Source organism: Melanostigma gelatinosum (assembly GCF_949748355.1).
Source record: "Melanostigma gelatinosum genome assembly, chromosome: 11".
Taxonomy (NCBI): domain Eukaryota; kingdom Metazoa; phylum Chordata; class Actinopteri; order Perciformes; family Zoarcidae; genus Melanostigma; species Melanostigma gelatinosum.
Window position 1 is genome coordinate 19,122,742 of NC_136644.1, and position 23,855 is coordinate 19,146,596.

The following is a 23,855-nucleotide window of genomic DNA, read 5'->3' on the forward strand; positions in this document are numbered from 1 at the left end:
CGAAATGTGTTTTGTATTAAAGATCTATGAAATATTTGATTCATCTTTTTTTATTCATATCATAGCATACCAAAAGTTGAGTATTTAACCTTGATCTGTTTATTAACTAGGAACCAAATACTCGGTAGTATGTTTCAGCCCGGACATATTTCAGACCGGACCAACAAGAGATCGTGAGTGCCGATCGTTTTGGTAAAAACTGCAAATCACACTATTACAATTGAAGTGACATTAATATTTAACATTCAGGACCATGAAAGTAACTGCTCGATAACCTAAATATGTTATACAAATGGCTATATTTAGAAGTAATTGTATTTATTTACCATGCGATTGTACGTGTCAGTTTAATAACTGTATCTGCTGGCACCAACAGCTAGCCAACATTAACTAAAACGTTATAAACTAGTTACAGTAGTTATCAGTAATGTTTAGCCTCATAACGGGTCACATGTGTGAGCGGTCTAGATTCCGTTTGTGTTTATTGATAACAGAAGCCAAATAAAACACTTAAAGTAACTTACAAATGAGTTAGCGTAATTGCTCACATGTAAACTGGCCAGCTTGCCGTGTGTTACGTCCCCCCGCCACATCACTTAGCGTTAGCTAACTAATGTGACGTGTTTACAGGTAACCATCTCCTAAATCAACCGTTAGCTTGGTAGAAACCAGCCACTTGAACCAGAGATGCCCAAAAAGAAAACCGGCGCCCGGAAAAAGGCAGAAAGTCGTAAAGAGCGAGAGAAGCAGTTCAGAGCCAATCGTGATGTTATCGATGTGGCGAAACACCCCTGCAACTTTAACATGGTACGTAGCTACTGTAGCTAACACATAATGGCTAACACAATGTATCATATCTGAAGTTATATTGTTACTGAATTGTCTTGTGTTTTTGTAGGACTGTGACAAATGTCAGAGGTAAGTGACTATATATATTGTATTATATTATAATTATTCAGGTATATGTATCACTGGTCAACCAGGTAACCTTTATTTTTTCTCCTTGTAATGTCACCTGGTAGAAAACAGAAGAACAGAGCTTTCTGCTACTTCTGTAATTCAGTGCAGAAGCTGCCTATCTGCGCTCAGTGTGGTGAGTGATCTGCACAGACAACTTGTATGTTTACATGCATGTCATTTGATGTACTTTATCCTACTGTCATTTTAAATATCGTTGATTTGAAATGTTTAATAGTTTTTGAGAAACAAGTCAATGGCACAGAAGATTAAGATAAAGAAGGTATATCAGTTTTGGCTGATCCTTACATGTTAGTAGGATCACTTCATTGTTGGTTTTGGTCCTTTCATGGTATTTCATGGACAATAAGAAAAATATAGACCTGTAAATAAAAAAATGGTCAACTTTGGTGATATCCAGAGGTGATATCCTGAATTTAAGTCCTTAGTTATGGCCCAAGTTTAAAAAAAATGCTGCATCCTCATCTTCCCAAACTGCACACTGACTAAATAGCACGTATGTGAAATTTTCTCAAACTTAAGAAAGCTCCTCCAGAGCCAAAGAACACATTATACAACCAGTTTCACTGACTGAGTAGTATTTACCAATACAAGTAAGCTGATCCGCATGTGTCAAATCATGGGAGTGCACCTTTGATGCCAGTGTGTATAGAACATATTCTACTTTGGCACCCCCGAGTGGTGGTTTCTAAAAAAGACAGATGGCAGTCAGAAGTGCATTCCAATCCTGCAATGCAAAGACTTTTGCCATCGCTATAGTCTTTCAATCCCCACGCTTCCAGTTTGTTCTGCAATGTTTCTTAAATGTTAAAATAGGTTGTGACAACGTAACGAACTATGAAATGCTTGATGCTTGTGTTGTCAGGCAAAACCAAGTGCATGAAGTCATCAGATTGTGTCATCAAACATCCTGGGATCCACACCACTGGAATGGCCATGGTGGTAAGTTACTGAACTGATCAAATCACTCGGCGAGAATGCCTCTTTTTGCATTGACCCAGCCACACTTATCAATCCTTATGGGGACATTAGGTTCTCGCAGTAATGTAAGAGTAGGCACAGTATGTATGAATGAATGAATGAATTTTATTTATATTGCGCTTTTCACAGACAGTACTATCACAAAGATAGTGCCCATAGTGGCATATTAATACAACTACAAAGCTCTATAATAACTTGAAAGGCAGTACATTCTTCTTTAGTTTGAGGTCAATATATTCATATGCTTACAATGGCATCAGAAAGATAAATCATGGCAAACTCTTAACCTTTTATTTTTGTTGTAATGTTCTTCTTGACCACAAGGGGGCAGTGTGTGACTTCTGTGAAGCTTGGGTTTGCCACGGCAGGAAATGTCTGAGCACTCATTCCTGTGTGTGTCCTCTGACTGATGCAGACTGCATAGAGTGTGACCGCGCTGTTTGGGATCACGGTAGGACCTCCGCCGTCCCAGTTTGTTTCATAATCACCGATCGCATCAGTGTCACGCAGAAGGTCAACTATGGCTGTTTTACTTCCTGAATAGGAGGGCGAATCTTCCGCTGTTCCTTTTGTCATAACTTCTTGTGTGAGGATGATCAATTTGAGCACCAGGCGAGTTGCCAGGTCCTCCAGGCGGAAACATACAAGTGTGAGTCTCTTGGTTTCACAATGTCAAGTGTAACTTATCCGTTGCAGAGAATAATATCCAGAGGGAAGGTGGTTGTTTACACTTTGTTTTGCCTCCTCTTACGTTCCATTTTAGGTGTTTCCTGTAATAGACTGGGTCAACACTCCTGCCTGCGCTGTAAGGTGAGGGGAACATCTATCCTTACTACACATAACAAATTAGAGGGAGGTCATTGTTTTATTGTATCTGCTCCTTATGCTGCACTTAACATTTGTTTCGTGAAACTGAACCCATCTTATCAGCGCACATCACAAATGGTTTCCGCAACAAAGAAGCCACATACCCCCTGACTGATAAGACAGAGTCAAATTCAATCCTCCTTTTCATTTGCTTTTAATTTGAGTGTGCCCCACAAAAGGAAATGCATAATGTGTAATTCAAAATTAAGATTAAATCAAAAACGTCCTACTAAATATTACCCAGACTACATGATCTCTGAACAGAATTAGTTGGAAAAGCAATTTTACTGACATAACATTTTAAAAAAAAAGTAAAGGAACTTTCAAAAGTAATAGGCAAACCCTTCACTCACACAGCAGACACACACACAGTAAATAGGTATAGCTCAGTTGAAGGACCAGTGTGTAGGAATACGTGGCATCAGTGAGGTTGCATCCGAATATCCCTCCCTTACCAAGAACCTACGTTGGCCTTCAGGTGACATAAACATACGAAAGGCCTCTTGAGCCAGTATTTGGTTTGTCCGTTCTGGGCTACTGTAGAAACATGGCAATGCAACTTGGCGGACTCTGAGAGGATTCACTCCCTATGTAGATATGAAGGGTTCATTCTAAGCTATAGAAACACAATGATTCTTAGGTTCAGGTAATTACACACAAATTAATACATATTAATGAATAATATATTCCATTTCTGCCAATAAATCCCCTTTAATCCTACACACTGCTCCTTTTAATAGATACATTTGCCATGCCCTTTTCTAAAAAAAAAAAGCTGTCAAATAAGAGAAACGATGCAGTTACATAAAACACCGTAGCAAAAGACATACACAGCTGATTTCACATGACCATATTTAAGTTAAAAAAGTTATTGTTGGGTGTAATCATTTGTCCTGGTTATGCTGACAGGGAGGGATCCGTTATCAACACAACTACACTGTTTATCCTGCTACAGCCGCAACAGCTACTACGTCAAGTAAACAGTGTTTGGGGAATCACAAAGTGTGAATTTTAACTTAAAAGCCTGCTACTTTGAAAAGGTTAACACAGTTGATGCCTCCTAATAACTTCAACTGAACTGAAGCATTCATTTTTGCACAGAATGAGGATGGTGGTCTTTTGCTGGAATATGTCCACAGCCGCTATGGGAAGGACCAATGACTACAGTGTTGTATTAACATAGACTTTTCCTTTCAAGCCTGTAGATCAGTCAGTTACATAAACACTGTAAAATGAATTCATATTCAGCCTTTATAAGAATGCAGCTTGGTTGTCTCTTTTATCTTTCACATAAACAAAATCCTATCCTTCTCAGGGCAGGTGAGAAGCTCTATAGTTGAGGCCAGAGAAAGAGTATGTTGCTGTAAATAGATGGAGGGTGGGTGACAATACTTGTCTGAACGAGCCTGAACAGTCATTGGATTTCATTCTCATTATACACTGTACATCAAGATAATGTGTGTGCCGTCAACATTTCCATTTCCAACGATGTAAACGTTAATTCAACTGTGTCCTCTCAGGCCTGCTACTGTGATGAACACGCAAAGAGTAAAGTCTTCAAACAGGAGAAAGGCAAAACCCCGCCCTGCCCTAAGTGTGGTCACGAGACCCAGGAGACCAAAGACCTCAGCATTTCGAGTGAGTCTGATTGGTTTTTTTTCCAGGAAAGGAAGTGGCAGCAGCCTCGACTTCCTCGCTGAATTGCGTTTTCAGACACGAAACAAAAAACAGGAACATTTTTGAGAAATTCACTTTTATTTCCTGTAAAATTTCAAAATATTTAGAGTGGCTTGTCTGCTCTGAGACAATGTGTGCTAAACAAATAATTCTTTGGCACCTGTTTTTCCTAATTTCACCTTTTTTTTTATTATTCAACTTTTACTGTTTTTGTGATATTCACACACATGCTACACAATTTATGAGAGCGGTGCATCTGATCAAATGATGTTTAAACCCTGTTTAATCAGGACACTAGGAATACCTTTAAACTGTGGAAAATGTTATTTTTCATGAAAACAGATGCTTAGCTTTGTGAAATTTGTCAAATCCTACGATCATACAAGAGAGGCACAAACCGTCTCTACCCGAAGTTTAACTTAATACATACTGAAATACAGCTAAACTGCAATGAACCTAAACCCGATTCTCAAAAGTCTTACCTGACTTTTTTGTTGTTGCTTCACCCTCCCAGTAAATGAAACCAGAGCTAATGTCACATGTGCGTTTTCTGCAGCTCGCACGTTGAAGTTCGGCCGCAAGTCTGGTGGCGATGATGACGATGATGACGACGGAGCGTCCGGGTACGACGCCTACTGGAAGAACCTAGCATCTGGAGGAGGCCAACGGGATGACTATGGAGATGATGATGACGATGATGATGAGGAGGAGGAAGATGAGGAGGAAGATGAGGAAGAAGAAGAGGAAGGTGAAGAGGGCAAAGCTGCTGATTCCGTGGCTGCTCTTAAACTGGACGGGGCTGCCTGAGCCGAGACGGTCCCATAGATCATAATGAGCCTCGGCGGATGTTCACTTGTCACAATGCAGGAGTCAGTAGGGACTTACATGAAGAGCTCAACTAAAGCTGGGTATCGATAACAATACAGATGCTTTTTCTGAAATATAACGTCATGTTCAAGATGTCTTTACTGTGTAATACGTGTTGTTTTGCTGAGCAATTCATCTGCATTTTATGGTAATGCAACCCAGAGCTTATCCAAACACCTTGTCATGTTTACCCTGATCCTTGTAATCAGCTGCATTTGTGGAGACACATTTGTGTTACATATGCCATGGAATAATAAAAAAATAAAACAAATACTATTTGAGTGATCAGTTTCAAATGTCTTCAGGACTGACTGTACTATAAATCAGTGCAATTAAAAATAAACCTGTTGACAGCTGCCCTGACAAACTATTGAGTAACCTCGAATCGGTGGGGGAGTGAACTTAAACGCGAGCAGGGCGTGTTTGATTCGTGTCTCTGGAACCACATCTGGACCGCAATAACGCTCGCCTCAAGCGCCGAAAACACTTGGCATGGACCAATGAGACAAAAGCGCTTGATAAGAACAAGTGAAATGCAAAAATGTGATATTGGCTTGTTGCTCCGTTGGGTAGGAGAGAGACCGCAGCCGCTACGCAGATGACAGACTTAATGACGGCGTTCACGGTGATCCTCGTCCAACCCACATGTACCGGAGACCAGCGCGCGGTGAGCTGCCATTCTGCTTGTGTATGTGTGGTTGAAGTATAACCAACCTGTAGCCTAACTATACCTCAGGATTGGACTTGAAGTAGAAGTACATGTTTTCATTTTGGATGACAGGTAAACTGTCGAAGTTCACAGCGGCAGGAAATAAATGGTGCGTAATTATCGGAGGTGTGTCAACCTGATGTTCCACGTGCGTCCTCAGGATATATGTTAGGTGCCTTCGGTGAACCGTACACCATTATGGTTATTTTGTTGAAACCAAACAACGAACCAGTACTGTCTTTGGTTTAGTTTCACTTTCTATTTGTGCAGAGGCCTCCTTCTGGGTTAGGTAAAGATATTGACAGATTCGGACTTCCCGGTTCAATAAATCGTTAACGAAACGTTGCTAAAATACAAACGATACCTCCCTATAACCGTAGTGAGGTAGACAACAAGCTACAACCTCAATTTCATTAAAACGGGCCGTCTTACGGACTCCTCCGAGCTGGACAATCGGCATTGGTCTCAATGAGCGGCTGGCTGCGAGACGAGTGCGCAGGGACCGTCTACAAAGTGCAATGCCGAAAATACTTCCTACAACAATATTCAATAGCTTCACTGTCATGCAATGTAATGTAACCAAAATCACTTCACACATCAATGGGCTCCTTCCTGTTGTACTACAAGTGTTATTTTGAAAAGAATATGATTTTTATACATTTCTGTGAATATTTATGAAAAATAATAATCAATAGCTTTACTGTCGAAAAGTGGAGCATGACCAAAATCACTTCACATATCAATGGGCTCCTTCCTGTTGTACTACAAGTGTTATTTTGAAAAAATATGATTTTTATACATTTCTGAGAATATATATGAAAAATAATAATCAATAGCTTTACTGTTGAAAAGTGTAGCATGACCAAAATCACTTCACACATCAATGGGCTCCTTCCTGTTGTACTACAAGTGTTATTTTGAAAGAAATATGATTTTTATACATTTCTGTGGATATTTATGAAAAATAATAATCAATAGCTTTACTGTTGAAAAGTGTAGCATGGCCAAAATCACTTCACATATCAATGGGCTCCTTCCTGTTGTACTACAAGTGTTATTTTGAAAAAAATATGATTTTTATATATTTCTGTGGATATTTATGAAAAATAATAATCAATAGCTTTACTGTCGAAAAGTGTAGCATGACCAAAATCACTTCACATATCAATGGGCTCCTCTTTGTTGTACTACAAGTGTTATTTTGAAAAAATATGATTTTTATACATTTCTGTGGATATTTATGAAAAATAATAATCAATAGCTTTACTGTCAAAGTGTAGCATGACCAAAATCACTTCAAACATCAATGGGCTCCTTCCTGTTGTCCAGATATGAGCATATTTTCCTTCTCTGGCAAAATACGACACGTCTCATGACTTATTTTATTTTACCAGTTGGTGGCGGTAATCCGCCAATTCGTCGTTTGCCAACCGCCAGTACACCTCAAAGGAGGAGAAGAAGAAGCTTTCTACATATCATAGCCTTCTGACATTATAATATTCAACAACCTTCATCCAACATTGCCCAACAGAATCCATTTTGTATTGCACAATGTGTTACCCAACCAAACAGGAGGATACACCTTTTTGCTGGAGGCATGGCACACCTACCCTTTGTGTTCAGACAACAGTCAAATTTAACTTTGAGTCCATTTTGTGGCTAAATGGAATAAAATAAAACAACAATGCAACCAATAGCTTGGTTATGAACTATAAACAGACACGTTACCTGAAGGGAAACACAATTACATGAAGGCACACTGATCAATACCGTAAACACCACCAAACCTGTAGCCTTAATTAAATCAAAGGCTAATTAAAAAATATAATGTGCAATCAGCTTCACCCTGTTTAAATGGTTAACAGAAATCAGAACAATCTTTGTACGCTTTGAATTTGACAGCGTTGTGCTAGGCAGAGACGGGGCCGGAGTAGTTGTCCCCCTAAAATCTGGTCCCAGCTCCTGATGCCAAATACCTAGCTGACTGAAAGCAGAGTCAGGAGATTATCGATACTTGGCCTGTTAGTTTCATGGATCATTGAACAGACATACGGAGTACAGTACAGGACCAGAGGCTGTATGAAGTGATTGTTGACATTTGTTGTTCGAAAGTCAGTCAAACCAATACAAAGAGATGCAACATATCCATAAGGAGTAGAAAAATTACCAGATGTGGAAAGCCGACTAGAATATTGTACTTGTGTTAACGTTTCCTGAAGTAAAGGTAAAAAGCAGGTAATAAATAAGTCATCATAAATAAACAGAGTAAAGGGGGGGGGGGTCGTACATGATACTACTGTTAAATTAAAGAATATATTTTGCATTGCATGAATGTCAACTTATACACAAGTGGAACAACATCAGCAACAACAACCCTAAAACTGGTCATTTATCAAATATACACACTGCCTTCATTAGTGTAGCCTTAAAGGATTAACCAGCAAGGAGACAAAATGTATTTCAAACAAAAAGGTTCGACAATAAATGAAACGAGCTATGTACAGCGATGCCTGCAACTTCTGTTACAATCGCCAGTGGAATAAAACATCATCAAAACAACCAACGTGGATATGTGAACAATGTAATCTCCACAAGGGGTTCGTACAATAGCCTACGTGTGATAAAGAATACAGTGGAGTTGAAGTAAAATGGCTGATTTAAAAAAATACACAAAAAACGACTTTATTACAGCAACAAGAATATAGGCCCAAATGTAATTTGTTACTTCCATCGCTGAAAAATGAGCACAAATTCATAATAACAAGGAGAGAAAAAACGTGTGCAGTGTGTGATTTAAGAAGTTCTGTTAAAGCCAAGAAAATATCAGTAGCACTGCAGCGGATGGTTAACTTAAAACAATCCTAAATTAAATAAAATCAACAGTTTTGTTGTTTGGTTTTTTATCATATCGATAACTGTAAAATCCAAGTTCTTACATGAAGTGGCATGCAGGTGAAATTGGTCTTACTCTTCTCATAACAGATTCAATCAAACTGTATTTCTATGTGTTATTTCCAGAAAGGTGTCCAGTACCAGTCGACCTGTCACCTGTGCCGAGAGAGTCACAAAACTCAGGTCTGGCTTTGTTTCTTAGTTCTGAGGTAGGCATACAGTGTGTGACTTGTTTCTCTAAATGATTGGTTGTCATACTTATCATACATACAAATGACAAAGGGTATATTTCTGTAATCAGGAATGAAGATGGAAAAAACACACTAACAAATACAACACAAGTTAAGTCAGATATTCTGGGGAAATATTAATAACAAAGGATTCTTTTTATGATTATATGATCCTAATAGTTATAAAATTGAAATGTTATGTGCATGAAATGTAGTCATTTTCTTTGCCCTTGTATAACTTGATGTTGCGTACCCATACAAGTATACACGGCTTGGTAATACTGGGAAAGTTTCCTCAGAAAGGAAAAAAAATCTACTTGCATTATTTTGAAGTGCCAGCTTTTATGTATAAACTCAAAAGAACTAAAAGATACCATGTTATTGAAATTAATATATTGTAATTAGTGTCTCTTCATTCTCTTAAAGTCTCCTGAGTACATCTACGTGTGCTGCTCCTTATAATACAACCGTAAATCTACAGATATGCTTGAAGGGCTTGGATAAACTGAAAAATGCCATTGAGGTGAGAGAAGGTATCAAATACTATTCAATTTTGTCAATGTTTGTGTTTTACCACTGATGGTGAAAGCATTTGTTTTGTACCAGATGTACAAAATCATCATATTTGTATGTCCTCTGATACTGTTCTGTATCCTTTTTACACATGTACTGGTTTGTTTTTTGTTTCATATTTAAAAATATGAATTATATCATTGCTGTTTCTTTTGTACCCCTTTTTAGAAATCTGAGGCGATGCTGTATGCTCCGTCAAATAATGACGTGAAAGTAAGTAGTAAAAGTAGGCTATATTTTAATATTCTGATTTTAGTTTGAAGAAAGATGAAAAGATTAGATGACATGTCTGCATATTTGAGTCAATATTGTTGTCTTATTGTCAACCAACCCTTTGAAAAAGACCAAAACCATCTATGAACGGATCCTACTAACATGTATTGTCTGTGTGTAAACGTCAGTGATGCACATTGTTGCACTGGGTGACATTTTGTGTCATTGCAACGAACGTGGTCACAGTAGTTTATTGAGTAAACATACGGTACTCACCAGTGCAGCAAATGTGTATCAATCCACAGTTGAAACAACAAATGCTCCATTTACTCATATTTGAGTCTGCTGAAAACGACAGGGCCCAGCTGTTTTAGGAAATCATTAGTCTATATACTGCTAATTAGCCAATTATCGCATGCTTAGACACCAAACTCAGATGGTGAACATGGAAAACATGCCTGCTAAATATCAGCATGTTAGCATGCTGGTGTTAGCATTTAGCACAAAGCACCACTGTGCTTAAGTACAACCTCACGGAGCTGCTAGCATGGCTATGGAGTCTAAATCTGGTTTGAAAATTAAAATATATATTTGTTTGATATAAGTTTTACGTCTGCAGTAGGAATAAATGGGCTAAGCAGCATAGGGCGAGGAAGTCAGAAAGCACTAATAGGCAGACTGAGACATGGTTAGTTTTGGCCTTTTCATGGGATTTCTTTTTAAAATATTGCCAACCGTCTCCTTTCAGAACACCACAATGACATCCGTTTACAGATACATATTCTATTTATTGTGCAGCACAATGATTGTCTAGCTGGGAAAGCAGTGGCTGTATTAAAAAGAATAAAGTTAAAACATAATTCATGTTATAGCTTTATTTGTGAGCTTGATCAAGTTTCTGCCTTAGTGCTGTTATTATCTGTGTAATGTGCACAAAGGCCGGACACAGCTACAAAAAAATATGTGAATTCTTGTTCATTCCTCTTTTTACAAGGAAAACTGCAAAAGAATGTCGCTCAAATGTTACTCGATGGAGTTGGTGATGGTCATCATTGAAGAAGAAATTGAGGATGCTGAAACACATTGCATCCTGGATTTCAATGAATACCTGCCGTCATTGGACAAGCAGCCTGCAGCTTACCCTGTAAGTCCTGTTAACAAAATCCCCCTTGGAGGGTCTGTCCTTACTTTTTTAACTACACGTCACTCTCGCATAACCACCGATGAAGCTGGATTCTGCAATCAGTGGTTATGTGGAAAAATGTTGCAAACAAAGCTTTTCATGACTGATACATTTTTACTTTTGACCACCAGTGCAACACATGACATTACACAAAACCTCTGTGCCATATTAGCGTTTATTTATATTTTCACTTTTGAAATATGAACGGTATTTGTTTAAATATACGTTTTGTCTCTTTTGAATTTTAGGTTGACTGTCCACCATGTGAAGCATACGCACTTAAAAATATTACAGTATTCATGGAAAGATTCAATAGCCTTTTGCAAGAAATGATGAGTTCGACAATAATACAGTAGTACAGAAATACAGTATAAGCTACAAATGTGTATTTGTAAATATTTTAAAGAATTGTGGCTGTTTCTATTTTGTAAATATCAAACTGTAACTAAGTGTGACAAAGCATGCCGTCCTGTATTTTAGAATATAAGTTGAAATTGATGACAGAACAGCATCTTAAGCCATTGATTGTTTATAACTGTGCACATGAAGTCTCCGTCACTGTGTATCTTGCCTTTAGTATAGTTTTGAGAGAAGTAGCAAACAGTAGCAACATGTACTGTATACAGAATGTATAATATTATTAAGCTCACTGCTAAACACTACTGAATGTGACACCAATTATACAGTATATGCCTAATGCACTCCAGTATCTTCAGAATAGTTGCTCTCCAGTAAATAATACCACAACTTTTCGTGTTTGTGGGCATTCAGACTGAAAACAGCTTTGCATTAAAACAATGCAAGCGTGCGTCTGTGTTGGTGCGGGCGTGTTGGCTCAGATCCTAGTGAGACATGACATATGATACAGAAAGGCCTGTTTCGAGTTTAAAGACTCATCATATACCAAACCGGGATATTACAACTCTGGAAAGTTAGGGTGGCGATAGCTGTATCTTTGGTCATGACAATCATGAGGTAAACTGTAGAAATCTAAGGTTCATGTTACAAAGTAATCTATCAGGAGTCTGTGCTTGGATGTATTTATTGGCCAACAGAGCAGCATGCCGGATGATGCAGCATTGGACGACCCAGAAGCCCTCTGCATTGACAAACTGGCCTCATTCAAAAGATTAAGGGAGCCATGCAAAGCTAAAGTTGGTCTGAATGCACTCACCAAAGTGCATTGTTTCTATCCTTGAGGTCTAGCAAACATGCTGAATGCATTTCCTTCCTGATAAAACACTTAAAAATGTATTTTTGGTTACATAAGTGTTCGTTTGCTAGTATTCATCTTACTAACTCCTTTTGTTGACACATTGCTATGTTTGTCGGTGCATTTCCATTACCAACTGTTGTTTAGCGGAATAGCCGAAAGCAGATGTCAAGATGTGAGAAAATGCAAGCCCTAATGCACGAGAGCTCTTTGTTCTAAAGTTCTGCATTGCGTTAACCTGGTGAGCCAACAGTCAGTAATTTATGAAGTCCAGAAATATATAGCCTCTGGTCTGAGGTCAGGCTCAGGTCTCAAGTTTGGCAGTTGCTGATGAAACATGTCTGGCATGGATGAGAAGTTGGTGATATGTATGAACGACTGATTGAAGAATTTGGCAAAGACCAATCCAGAGATAGATTGCAAACCTTGATCCCAGAAATCCGCTGAAAGGTGAAAGATTCAAGTCAAAGGGAGGATTGTTGGAACATGATCAGATGCAGGGCAGAGACTGAGTTATGCTTCAGGAATGGTTTGACAAGTTTACTTTTGTTTTTTTGCCGTGACCCTGTGTCACCATTGGAATACAAAGCTATTTCTGTGAATTGAAGCAGACTACAGCTGCTGTCGAAGGAGCAAGCCACCTTTTTAAGACTACAGGCGGTACGTAGTTGATACTCAAAATCGGAATATTTGGTGGATTGTTCAATTAAGTGTTTGGGAATCAAGTGTTTTAATTTCAGATACAAAATTGTATAAATAATCTTTATTTTATCTCGCCAAATATGATATAATCCTCATCTATTTGAGTGGATTACTTGAATGTATCTTGCAAGTTGGGAATGTTTTTAATGCACATGGTTGCACAACACATGATTTAAATTATGACTTGTGTAGACTGCACTTATGACTTGTAGCAGTTTACTTCAATTAAACACACTTATATAAATAAATTACATTAAATCACACATATACAATCACACATATCCACATCAATCCCTTTTATTAAAATTCATTACAAACAATTGTAAATGTCCAATGTTTAACACAACAAACATGCATTAAAGTCCAAGGTACTAACCCTTAAAGTATAAAATCATTTTAGAATACAAAAATAAATAATTGAATTTGATACATCGCATTCAGAAACGCTGGTCCAATATCCTCATTATGGCCTGTACCTTGAGATATGAAAAATATTATGGATAAAGCTCAATAAGATGAGTTAGGAAACAGGATTTAACATGTGCTTTAAAATACTGGTATGTTACTTATTACAAATGAATGGAAAATACATCTGCATCAGTCCAAAAACAATACAGGCAATGTTTGGACCTGAATATGTGATCACATCAAAAAGTAGATAACAATTGCTCAAGAACTGCAGACATCTTGTACTTTCATCATATAAAACTCAGAACATCCAAACATTGAATGAGGCTATAAACAGTTTGTTTCCAAGTAATTGGGGAGAGCAGTATTTCTACCTCAAAAATCACTGTAGCATGCAAGTTCATTCTTGACCTTAGGAACAGTGTATTCAACAAACTATTGCCTCGATTCAAAAGGTCCCCTAACTAGCAGATTACAAAAAAGAAAAGCATTTTTGGCAAATCCAGCTTGGAAATCGATGAGCACATCCAACCAAAAACAAATCAGCAAAATGTAAAATACAGCCATGTTTATTTTGGGGTTACAAACAATAAAACATTTTAACCAGCTTTCATATTTAAAACTGGGGTAACAGACAATGACTGTGGCTTAGGTCCTCAAGAGTCAACTTTACCGTAGGTCCCCTCCGGTGGTCGGTAGCACTTGGGAAAGGCCATCAGCTGCAACATGTTGAAGGCATATTTCCTGCATCTAATATTCTTTTGAACGTTCTCAATCCGACATCCTTCTCTGGCAATCAAAAAAAAAAGAAGGAAAAAAAGGGAATGAGCGAAAGAAAAGAAAGGAAAATAAAAAAGTAAACATGAATGAGTTTTTAAATTAGGTTTCTAATGAGAGACACAAAATATGATTTAATTTAGTCCCAAAATACTAATTTGTGTTCTTATTGAATGAAGTATTTGTTTGTTGAATTTCCACAGGAAATTTTGACAGTGTGGCTGCTACTGCCCGAAGACGTCACAATATATATACGCGCCGATATTGCCGGTAGTAACTAAGCATGTATTTTCAAGGTACACCACATGCTCTGTGTGTTTCACTGTGAGATACATGTAGATAATACAATGGTTGTATTGCCTTGTTTAATTACCACTGCAACAGGAAATTAATCAATGAATGATTGAAAGAATGTTTTTAAAAATGTATTATCAATGTATCATGCATAACTACACCCAACCCACTGACAAGTAACCACTTGGGCTACAAGTAACCACAAATTCATACAAGGCAGGACCAGAGTGCAGTGTACACATTTTAATAGAAAAAAAACACAACATTTCCAAGCTTTTTGGCCAAAGATGGTGTATAAAGAGTAAAGATGTTGGGACCTTGAGCAATTTGTTGAGTATTTTCCTGCTCCACTCTCACAGTTATGTCCTCACTCTAGCGCTGAACATTCCGTGCAATACACACCCATTATAAAATCTGAAACGGACCCAAAATTTTCCTGAAACTTAAACGTTGACTTTATGAAAACAGTGCTAGCTATCAAAATGCCCATTTGTCTCAATAAAGTGCAGCGTTTTGTCTACGTTTTAAACTTTGAATCATTTTTCTACGTTAATGTACGGTTAGTTAATATGGGCCAAAAGTTAAGTTGTTTTTTTTGCTGTCTTCACGCCGAAACCCCATTCAAGTGAATGGAGAAATTTTGCTTCGTTTTTCGGGATTTTAGGGGAAACCGCTGGGCGAATCTCTCTAGAAAATAGACAGCACACGATTCCCGATCAGGCTGGACGTTTTGATGTATTTTTTGCGCAGGTGTTGGCAACGCTGTGTGAGGAGAAGTGCGACAAACTTTCTGGATAAACATTATTAAGCCCGATTGATTATATACAGTGTGCTTTGGCAAAGGCAGTTTTACCTTTTTGTGCTACAAAGCCACACTGAATGAATACATGCATGACACATTTGATTGGTAACAACTGATACCACTATTTCATAGCTGTCTAGCTGATGTAGTGTAAACAAATCCCATAATAAAATAGTTTACAATTGTGCTGTTCCATTATGTTTTATGGTTAAGTGACTGTGGACCAAACACTTGGGTCATAAGTGTCACTGTTGAACATTCAACAAATCAGAATCCTGAATTACCAGGGGCCATGGTGTAATATATGTAACTGTTTGCAGTCTTTGTATGACTCCTTTGTTTTCAGCCGTCAATGTCAGGGGTAAAGACTGACTTTTCCTCTAAACCCATCTTCACTAAGAATTCGTTCTTCCTTCACTTGAACAACGACAGATCCGAACAGGGAGGAGGATTATGTGAGAGAAAGAGCATCCAATCATTTTATATAAAAAAATGTTCTCCTCTAGAGTTAAAAATAGTTCACATGAATCCTAAAAACCAGTGGCGAGCGGTGCTTTTTATACCTGGGCCTTCACTGCTGTCCTACTACAGTTGAACCACCTCCTAATAACCTCATTATGACGCCACAGCTACGGATTATTTGTTTGTCGTGTAAAAATGAGGCTCAACACCTAAAAATACACTAACTGCAGAGTGCAGATACATGAATACGCGCATCACGGGACGCTGCGTCATTAACATACAATGCATGTAGTCAAAATCAATTCGCAAAACGGCGGAGCTAAAACACGCATTCCACCACACACTAAAGAGCACGAGCCATTCAAATATTATTCATATCAGAGGGAGCAATATTAACCATATCATAAAAATGACACCATAGACAAATTAACACAGTAGTAACGCTCTTATCACTCCTTCCAGGAAATACACGACACCTTAGTTCTTGTTACTGAGGGATTTATTCGTCTGTCAATACCGAGAGGGAAAATGAGTCCACTTGAAAACACATGAATCTTCAAAGATGATGACTTAAACACTAACTTAAACTTTACTTTAACACCTTGATTTTAACACTTTGCGCGGAGTACATAGAGTTCTGCCGGTTCACGTGTCTTCTTGCTGCTGTGCACCGACTAAATGTGTCCCCAGTGCAACATTGGACGTAACAATCGTTCATATCGCATATAAAACCAAACAAAAATCCATATTCATAAAAACAATAAACAAATAATAATATATAAACAAGCATATTAAAGCTAATGCAGATGTAAAAACAAAAGCAGTTCACTTACCAAAGCTTCTGTTGTTGAAGAAAAACATCATATAACTATACTGAAAACAGGTTTTATAACAGATATCTCAACACAGTTCAAGAACAGATAGTTCTTAGAAGTATGGAAGCCAGCATTCCTAGAAGGAATGATGATGGCGTCAGGAATTTTGGCCGAGTACCAGAAACACTTCCCATCTAAAGAGCCGAATGTCCTGCCCAGATGTTCTGTTATTGTGTCCCCGATGAAGATGAAACATATGACCAAATTACATATTATATAAGATACCATATTTGGTAACCAGAGGTGATGGGTTTGTGGTTCAATCGACGGATTTGATTGGTGGAAAGTGACTTAAGGGGGGTGAATTTAGACTATAAGTGTAAGCTGTAAAAAGTAATACATTGGACTTGTTGGATGTTGTCGTGTGCTCATTAAACACTTCCCGCTGGTTGCTACTCCAAGAACTGCGTCTCTTCTCTTCATTTCAGCCACACCCTAATGGTAGTGTTTCTGCCACAACACTGTTCACTATTTAAAGACAAAGTCCATCCTCCTTTCTTTGTTAATAAAGAGTTCAATGACACGGTTGTACAGTAACGTTACATCCGTGCATTTTAGTTCCAGTAAGAAGTCCTTCTCGATTCATCGACGCCAGTGAAGACAATCGAGCCTCCCCAGTTGTATTTCTTGAATACGTTTTAATGCGTTTGAGGGCTGAAAATGTCTGCTGATATTGGGGTTGTCACCGCCCAACATGTCACCCTAGCCCACTGACCAATCACGTACTTGTAGGCCAGCTAACAGGCTCTGGCATGTTAAAGAATACGCCCAACATGTCAAACAAAAAATCTGATTGGTTGAAAACTATGACACTCAACACGTCCCCATTCACTTAAACTGCACAGGGATTCACTTGTGATTCTGAAGGCCTCCGGGCAGATTTTTTTAACCTAGTGACATAGAGGTGAAATCTGATTGGATACTAGCTCTACTTAAAACAAGCTGCACTGGAAGCAGCACTGCAGGCTGGAAGCAGAGCAACTAACGAAGACAGTTGTGCAATGAGAAAATAAGCTAATGGGGAAAAAAAAAATTATAATACATGTAGTGTATTTATGAAAAATTATTAAATTATAAAATAGCAATAACTTGGCGATTCTGTCTTGGCCAGCAGAGAAGGCTTTGCTGGCCCACCACTGCTAAACACTACCTTCAAGTGCAGTAACACTGTATTCACTCATGTCTTCCAATGATTCAGTGATATATCAAAAATTATGTTTCTGTTTAAAAGCACAATTTGGTGTTGGGCAAGAGCCAGACAGTTCGATTTCCAGACAAATTACGAACAAGCTGCCCTCCAGGATTCCGACAACTGTAACGGAGTCACCCTTAATTAAGGAAGTGAAGCTGCCTCTGGGTACACTTCATTTCTTCATAAGGTGCAATAGCTAACATTTGCTTTTCCACACTGCATAAATTGCTGCAATAAAGTTTTATGACAGTTTTGACATGAGCACTTTTAAAGGTGTTTATCATCAACAGTGTGGGGAATTAGTGTGCAGGAGCCAAAACAATGAAAGCTACTGTCCTAATACAACAGCCTTTGTTTTTAAATGAAAGAGTACCTTTGTGACCTTTCTTTTTTACTTTTTTTTTTGTATAAGTAGTATTAATGGGCTTGGGGCTGGTTAACACAGTCAGGGACGGGAAGTCAGAAAGCTTTGAACATTGTTCAGCTCTTGGAAAAATATTGACAAATGCCAGGCATATCCACCTTAAACTGAAGATGTCTGCGAGTCAATATAAAATGTAATGTATATTGATATCCAGTTAGCGTGAGCTTAGCTTTAACATTAGTCTAAATAAAGTTTGTTCTTGTCAGATATTAAGGACTGACTTAAAGCTTGTTAGAAAAGATTCCTTGCAAATCAAGAAAGAGTAAACATTTAATTGCCGGCTATTTTACTTGATACCATCTGATTGAAATAGATTTTCCCCAATCCTTCGCTGCTAATCAGGGGTTAACACCTCACAGCTTGATGTCGATATGAAATCACTCACGCTTATTAACTTTCTTCGAGAAAGTCTGTCAGATCCCACTACCACCCCTCAAAAGAGAATAACCAGCAAACACAGAAAAAGGAGTGAGTAGAGATGGCATTGTCAGCAATTTATTGATATTTTGCAAGCAGAAAAACAAGACTTAAAATGAGCCACACAACCAGTAAGTGCGAGCTAACGAGCAGCAGGGCAATGGGGTAAAAGTGTCGTGACGCTGGTTTGTTCTCTGTCATGGAGCCAGCCTCAGGGTCCTCCCACTGCCCAATGTCTCCCTGGGTCAGCCGACTGCAGGGGCGCCCATCAGAGTGAAACAGAACGGACAGATCAAAAACCGGTGGTGTTAGTGCAGTCTAGATGCTGTCTAAGTGGGACTTCTAGCACAGATTGATCACTTGAGAGATCATACTAGGCTGGTACCAGAAGGCCCACTTAGACACAGATCCATTAGTACAGACTTTGGCACAAAGAGCCACAGACAAGCAGGCATTGATGAACAGAGCAGAAATGTGAGAAACAGACTCACGGAGAGCTGCATGTTAAGCCGCATAATGAAATGACTTGCTTGGCAGAGGATGGACAGAGGAGGCATGCAGTTTTATGCACATTTTATAGTGAAGGTTGTATGTAGAATCAATGTGTTTTCATTACATCTGATCCAGCTGATTTGCATTTGCAGTCTAGAGCGGAAGACTCATTGTTTACGGACGCGGAGCAACAGGTAATGTGACACTTCGATGTCCTTTTGGATAGAATTTCACTTGATTCACACTTTGTCTATGAGAGACCTAACTCACTGTCACTTTGGGCAGAACAGAAAACATAATTATTAAAGAGTAAAACTGCTCCCTTTTGAGATAATCAATAACTTTTGACAAGCGCAGAATGTCCATGTTAGACATATTCATTCATTCGTCTGATCTTTAGCCTGTGTGGATGATGAAATTAGGAAAAGACAGACAACCACATGCCTGAACAGCATAATACCATCCAAACAGCCAAATAGCATCCAGCCAAATACCTTGAAGCTACAAGTACAAACCAGTAGGTTGTGTGAAGTACACACTTCCTGACATCAAAGTTCTTATCATGTACACAGTAAAACACGTCTGTCAAAATGCTGCAGTAGCCACTTATATCATGGATGGGTGAACGACCGGTCCAGCTTGTCTTATCAGCAGCATTAGCCTTCCCTATTCTTATTCAAAACAAACATCAAACCAAAATCAATAAACAGACAAATATGAGAAGAAATCTCAGCTTCCTTTGACTACAACAACAACAGTTGACTCATATACCTGCTGACGTTGCAGTTTCCACCCCGTGAAAATTAAAGCAAATCAGCATATTTCTATTGTCACGTTTGTGTAGTTGTTTCAACTCACTGTCTTTCTGAATAAGCATCAGGTTGTGGGGAAAGCAGATTTATCACTTACTAAAGTGATGACGTTAGATCGCAGTTGCATTGTCAGCCAGACAGATGTGACCCAACAAAGTCAAACCACGGTGCCTTTAATCATGATAAATACACTGATGTTTGCGCTGTTTTAACCACTTGACTGTACAGATAGATCTCGTTATGTTTTACGAATTTTAAAACATTAAGCTTATATATAAATCCAAACTAATTCCATTAAAACACAGCTAATCTTTTGGTTTGCCACAAACTAAAAATGTGTCAGCCAAAAGTACTACGAGAAATATAACACAGCTCATATTTGCCACTGAAGAATCTTTTACACGTATAAAGATTTTATTTTGCTCCTTTGAGCTTACAATTAACTTCCTCCATTATCCGCCCCCGCCTCCCCTCACTTCAACACCAAATTAATGTTAAATTCCAATTATTTTAAAAAACTGATCAATTTAAGTACAGTGGTTTAACAAAGTAGAGCTATTTATAGTGTTTTAAGAATTGAATCAGACTTTTGAGAAGTCAAAGAGTATCACATCATTGTGCCTGGAGGATATCGCTGCAGATTACTGGAGTGCACTTTCACAGCTAAAACGCAGCTTCCTCTTATCTTAGACTTATCACTGACCTACCACCATCATGCATTTATAAAAAAGTCCATTGAGAAAACCTAAAGCACGTATTTTTAGTAAGTCTAACGTATCACTGTAGGTGCTGTATTCAAACACTGAGCTACTGTTTGAATGCACCTATAATAAGACGGTGATCTACTGCTGTTTCATTCCCGAGCTCTGTGGCACGTGTTCAAATTCTTTAGACATCACAAAGAGATAATAATAGTCTGCTACACATACATTTAGAGGAACGTTTTTGTGTGACAAGATCCTTATTATAACCTAGTTAACATTATTAGATGTGCCCAGGGCTGGTAATTGCCAGGATCTATTTATTTTCAAGGTTGAATCAATTTACAATATTTTACAAATTGGTTATGCATTCTACTGTATATGAGGAGATCTGATGAACTTGTCACAAGGTTGAGTAGTTTTCGTAATAATTCTAAATAGCAAACTTACTGCATAGATTTCTATTAATGCATTCATTTTTGTATATTTCAACTACACTTGACCAAAACTGCATTGTTAGTTGTATATCAACCATTTGGTTGGGTGAAGACTTATTTATTGAGTGTGTTGACTGTAACAATGTTTCTAGTAAACCCTTCCACACCCACCACCCTAGAGATATAATATTGTTAAGTTGCTTACTGTGCCTATTGTACAACTTGATGTTTTACATCACACCAGCAAATGTTCATCTCATCGGTTTGATGTATTAAATGTATTAACTTGTTAACTTACGTTATAAAAACAGGTTATTACGTACGTATGATTTAGGATGAGCTTATTCAAAGTGGCAATCCTTAAGATTTACGTCTTGGTTGACTTTGAATTTCCACATGAGTGAAAACACTTGAACTGTGCTTAGAGTTTAAACAGTCTGGAGTCTGTTTGCTGCTAGTGAGCTTCACATTTTCAGAATTGTGAGCATAGTTCCATTTTGTGTGCGTATACAATGGAGAGAAAGCAGCATTTGTTTCGGGAATGTCACCACAGACCTCCAGTTTGTAATACTGCAAATGACTAGATATTGAAATACTTTCATCAGTGGCCCACAGGCTCAATCACCATCGTCTAAACTTCTTCTGTGATTGAACAGTTTTCGAGATTATTATTCATCACCCCATCATTTTTTACTTTACACCAATTTCTGATACAGATTAGTTGTAGAATATGTTGAGTGATTGAGTTGTGGCCAGTTGTTATTTGTCTATTTGGTCATGTAATGTCCCGTCCACTTATTCATCTCACTCAACTGCCATCAGCTGGCCTGTACGGGTCATTACCACAGGCATTTCACATGTGCACTTCGCCGACGGCCTTAGAAAATGTCTAAAGTTAGAACTTATCGGATTTAGACAGATGCAGATGTTTACCCTGCTGGCACATACAAACATTAAAAGGCAGCAGTGTCCCTGCAGCACTGATAGGAACATGCATGGTTGCCTTTGAACGTGTGAGGGAAGGCGGTGATGGTGCAGGGAACACATGATGTTTACAGTGGCACATCCAACGGTGATAAGATGGCCGACGGTGGAGACAAAATGTCTTTCATGTGTGCGATGATGGCGTCAGCTTTGACTCACCTAACATTTGTTGATGGGTGCAGGTTATTTGTTTAACCAGACTTTTGTAATCGCATGTATTTTCAAGGATTAAAGAATGCAACTGCTAAATCTTCGGCGTTACTGGGTAAAAGGTCAGTAAAAGGCACATCTCTGAGATTTTATCTGACCAAATAAAACCAAAACTATCTGCACGGCTACATATTACTGAGTCAAAATAGATGATTGACTTTTTAAATGCAGCACGTTTGGGATTGGTTGGAATAATAACTTGCACCCATCATAGTTTAGAGTATCTTCTATTGCTGTCTTACCTCCGCATACAGTCCAGAGCACGGATGAAGAAATCCTTGCTGAGCTGGTGCTCGTCACGTAGGAGGGCACACTGCTCTAATGTGACAGACATGGATGTCCGGTCTTTGGCACTTTTACAGCTGGTAAACCTGATGCCATTTAACCTTCGGCAGATCTGGAGGTAAGTGGAAAGAAAAAAACACACGTAATGTTTACATGCAATCACTAAAAGCAAATTGTTCCTTCTTTGTCAGTAACAGTGACTCAAATTGAAAATCTTTGCCTTGTTTTACATCTGCATTTTACCCTGACTTTAAATCTAATTACCTCAAACGATTGTGGTCTTATTTGCTGAAACACATGTGTTGTTTTTTTGTTACTTTACAATATTTTTTTTCTTTATGTACATATTAGAACCTTGAGAAGATAGCTAATCTCATTGTCTTGTCTAATAAATCGAAAAAAACTCTAAAATATAGCTTAAAAAAAAGAAATGTCTCAACAACTTTTAGATGGATTGCCACAAAACTCTGTCGAGACATTCGGGATCCACAGAAGATAAACTTTAATAACTTGGGCGATCTTCTAACTCAGCAGAACACATTTCCACCCGAACATCAGCACAGAGCCCCTAGCATGGCTGTAGATTCTTAGTCTTGTTTAACAGCCTTCTGTGAATCACAAGCACTGTAAGAACATGTTAAACAATTCATTATCAGATGATGAATACCAGGTAAAAGGTCAGTCTCTACAAAGTATCGTCTTCCAAAGTCAATCCATCATACTCAGGCAGTTACTTTTTGTTTGGCCCTCATTAAAGCACATGAAATATCAATATGTCAAAAACGTAATACTACGCTACGCAGTGTTTACAGATCACAGTTACCAAGACAGAAAGTTTATTTATACCGTTCAGAGAAAAGAGTCTTCCTCGACAATAACGTAAAGTCGCAATAAAAACACTGCTCACCGTTCCAGCAATCCATAGTATCTCCACATTCTTTCTCTTCTTTGTAACTACATTCTGGCCCAGGGTTTCAAGTAATTCTTTTATGTCAGTCTGTGTCTGAAAACATGGTAGACCTGTACGTACAAAGCACAAAACACATTCGAAGTGAGTGGCTCTGTTTCTTGCTTTGTTCTGGTGAAAATACAAGTTTCACTCAGAGCTGAATGCAGGTTCTGATGGATTGATGTGTGTTAGTAGACAAAAAGGGAAACAAATCACTCAACACATTTTGTTGAAGAAAATTACATTCCT

At 38.3% G+C, this 23,855-nt stretch overlaps 3 protein-coding genes across 11 annotated transcripts in view; 2 read left to right on the forward strand and 1 right to left on the reverse strand.

Moving 5' to 3' along the window:
* Positions 1–145: 145 nt before the first annotated feature.
* Positions 146–5,641, forward strand: znf330 (zinc finger protein 330). Of its 2 annotated transcripts, none has more exons than XM_079278518.1 (10): positions 146–192; positions 631–807; positions 899–918; positions 1,023–1,093; positions 1,844–1,920; positions 2,284–2,410; positions 2,504–2,608; positions 2,723–2,769; positions 4,347–4,464; positions 5,060–5,641. In XM_079278518.1, exons 2-10 carry the CDS (start codon positions 688–690, stop codon positions 5,308–5,310), a joined length of 936 nt encoding a protein of 311 aa, XP_079134644.1. In that variant the 5' UTR covers positions 146–192; positions 631–687; the 3' UTR covers positions 5,311–5,641. The 2 variants fall into 2 exon arrangements, with proteins under 2 accessions (XP_079134644.1, XP_079134645.1); XM_079278519.1 differs by having other exon boundaries at positions 148–173.
* A 298-nt stretch (positions 5,642–5,939) lies between these two features.
* On the forward strand, positions 5,940–11,313 carry LOC306785040 (uncharacterized protein; the record flags this gene model as incomplete). The annotated part of the gene is made up of 6 exons (XM_079279266.1): positions 5,940–6,037; positions 9,098–9,180; positions 9,628–9,724; positions 9,943–9,987; positions 10,982–11,131; positions 11,302–11,313. The coding sequence occupies exons 1-6, from the start codon at positions 5,969–5,971 to the stop codon at positions 11,311–11,313; spliced, it is 456 nt and encodes a 151-aa protein (XP_079135392.1). The 5' UTR covers positions 5,940–5,968.
* A 2,053-nt stretch (positions 11,314–13,366) lies between these two features.
* Positions 13,367–23,855, reverse strand: part of inpp4b (inositol polyphosphate-4-phosphatase type II B) — a gene marked incomplete at its 3' end in the record, with an annotated part of 103,670 nt that continues 93,181 nt past the window's right edge. For 6 of the 8 annotated variants that reach the window (XM_079278487.1, XM_079278485.1, XM_079278482.1 and 3 more), the window contains 3 exons: positions 23,565–23,677; positions 22,615–22,769; positions 18,815–18,989 (listed from right to left, as the gene is read on the reverse strand). In XM_079278487.1, coding sequence (XP_079134613.1) covers positions 18,815–18,989; positions 22,615–22,769; positions 23,565–23,677 — 443 coding nt within the window. Of the gene's footprint in view, positions 14,283–18,814; positions 18,990–22,614; positions 22,770–23,564; positions 23,678–23,855 lie in introns of those variants that run through there. The other 2 variants (XM_079278486.1, XM_079278484.1) reach the window with 1 other exon arrangement.

What these genes read in the sequence shown, in the direction of transcription:
- znf330 (XM_079278518.1), top strand. Translation starts at nt 688, where the DNA reads ATGCCCAAAAAGAAAACCGGCGCCCGGAAAAAGGCAGAAAGTCGTAAA. An exon ending in GCCTATCTGCGCTCAGTGTG is followed by an intron (nt 1,094 to 1,843) that starts GTGAGTGATCTG and finishes TTGTGTTGTCAG; the next exon opens with GCAAAACCAAGTGCATGAAG. An exon ending in CCACTGGAATGGCCATGGTG is followed by an intron (nt 1,921 to 2,283) that starts GTAAGTTACTGA and finishes CTTGACCACAAG; the next exon opens with GGGGCAGTGTGTGACTTCTG.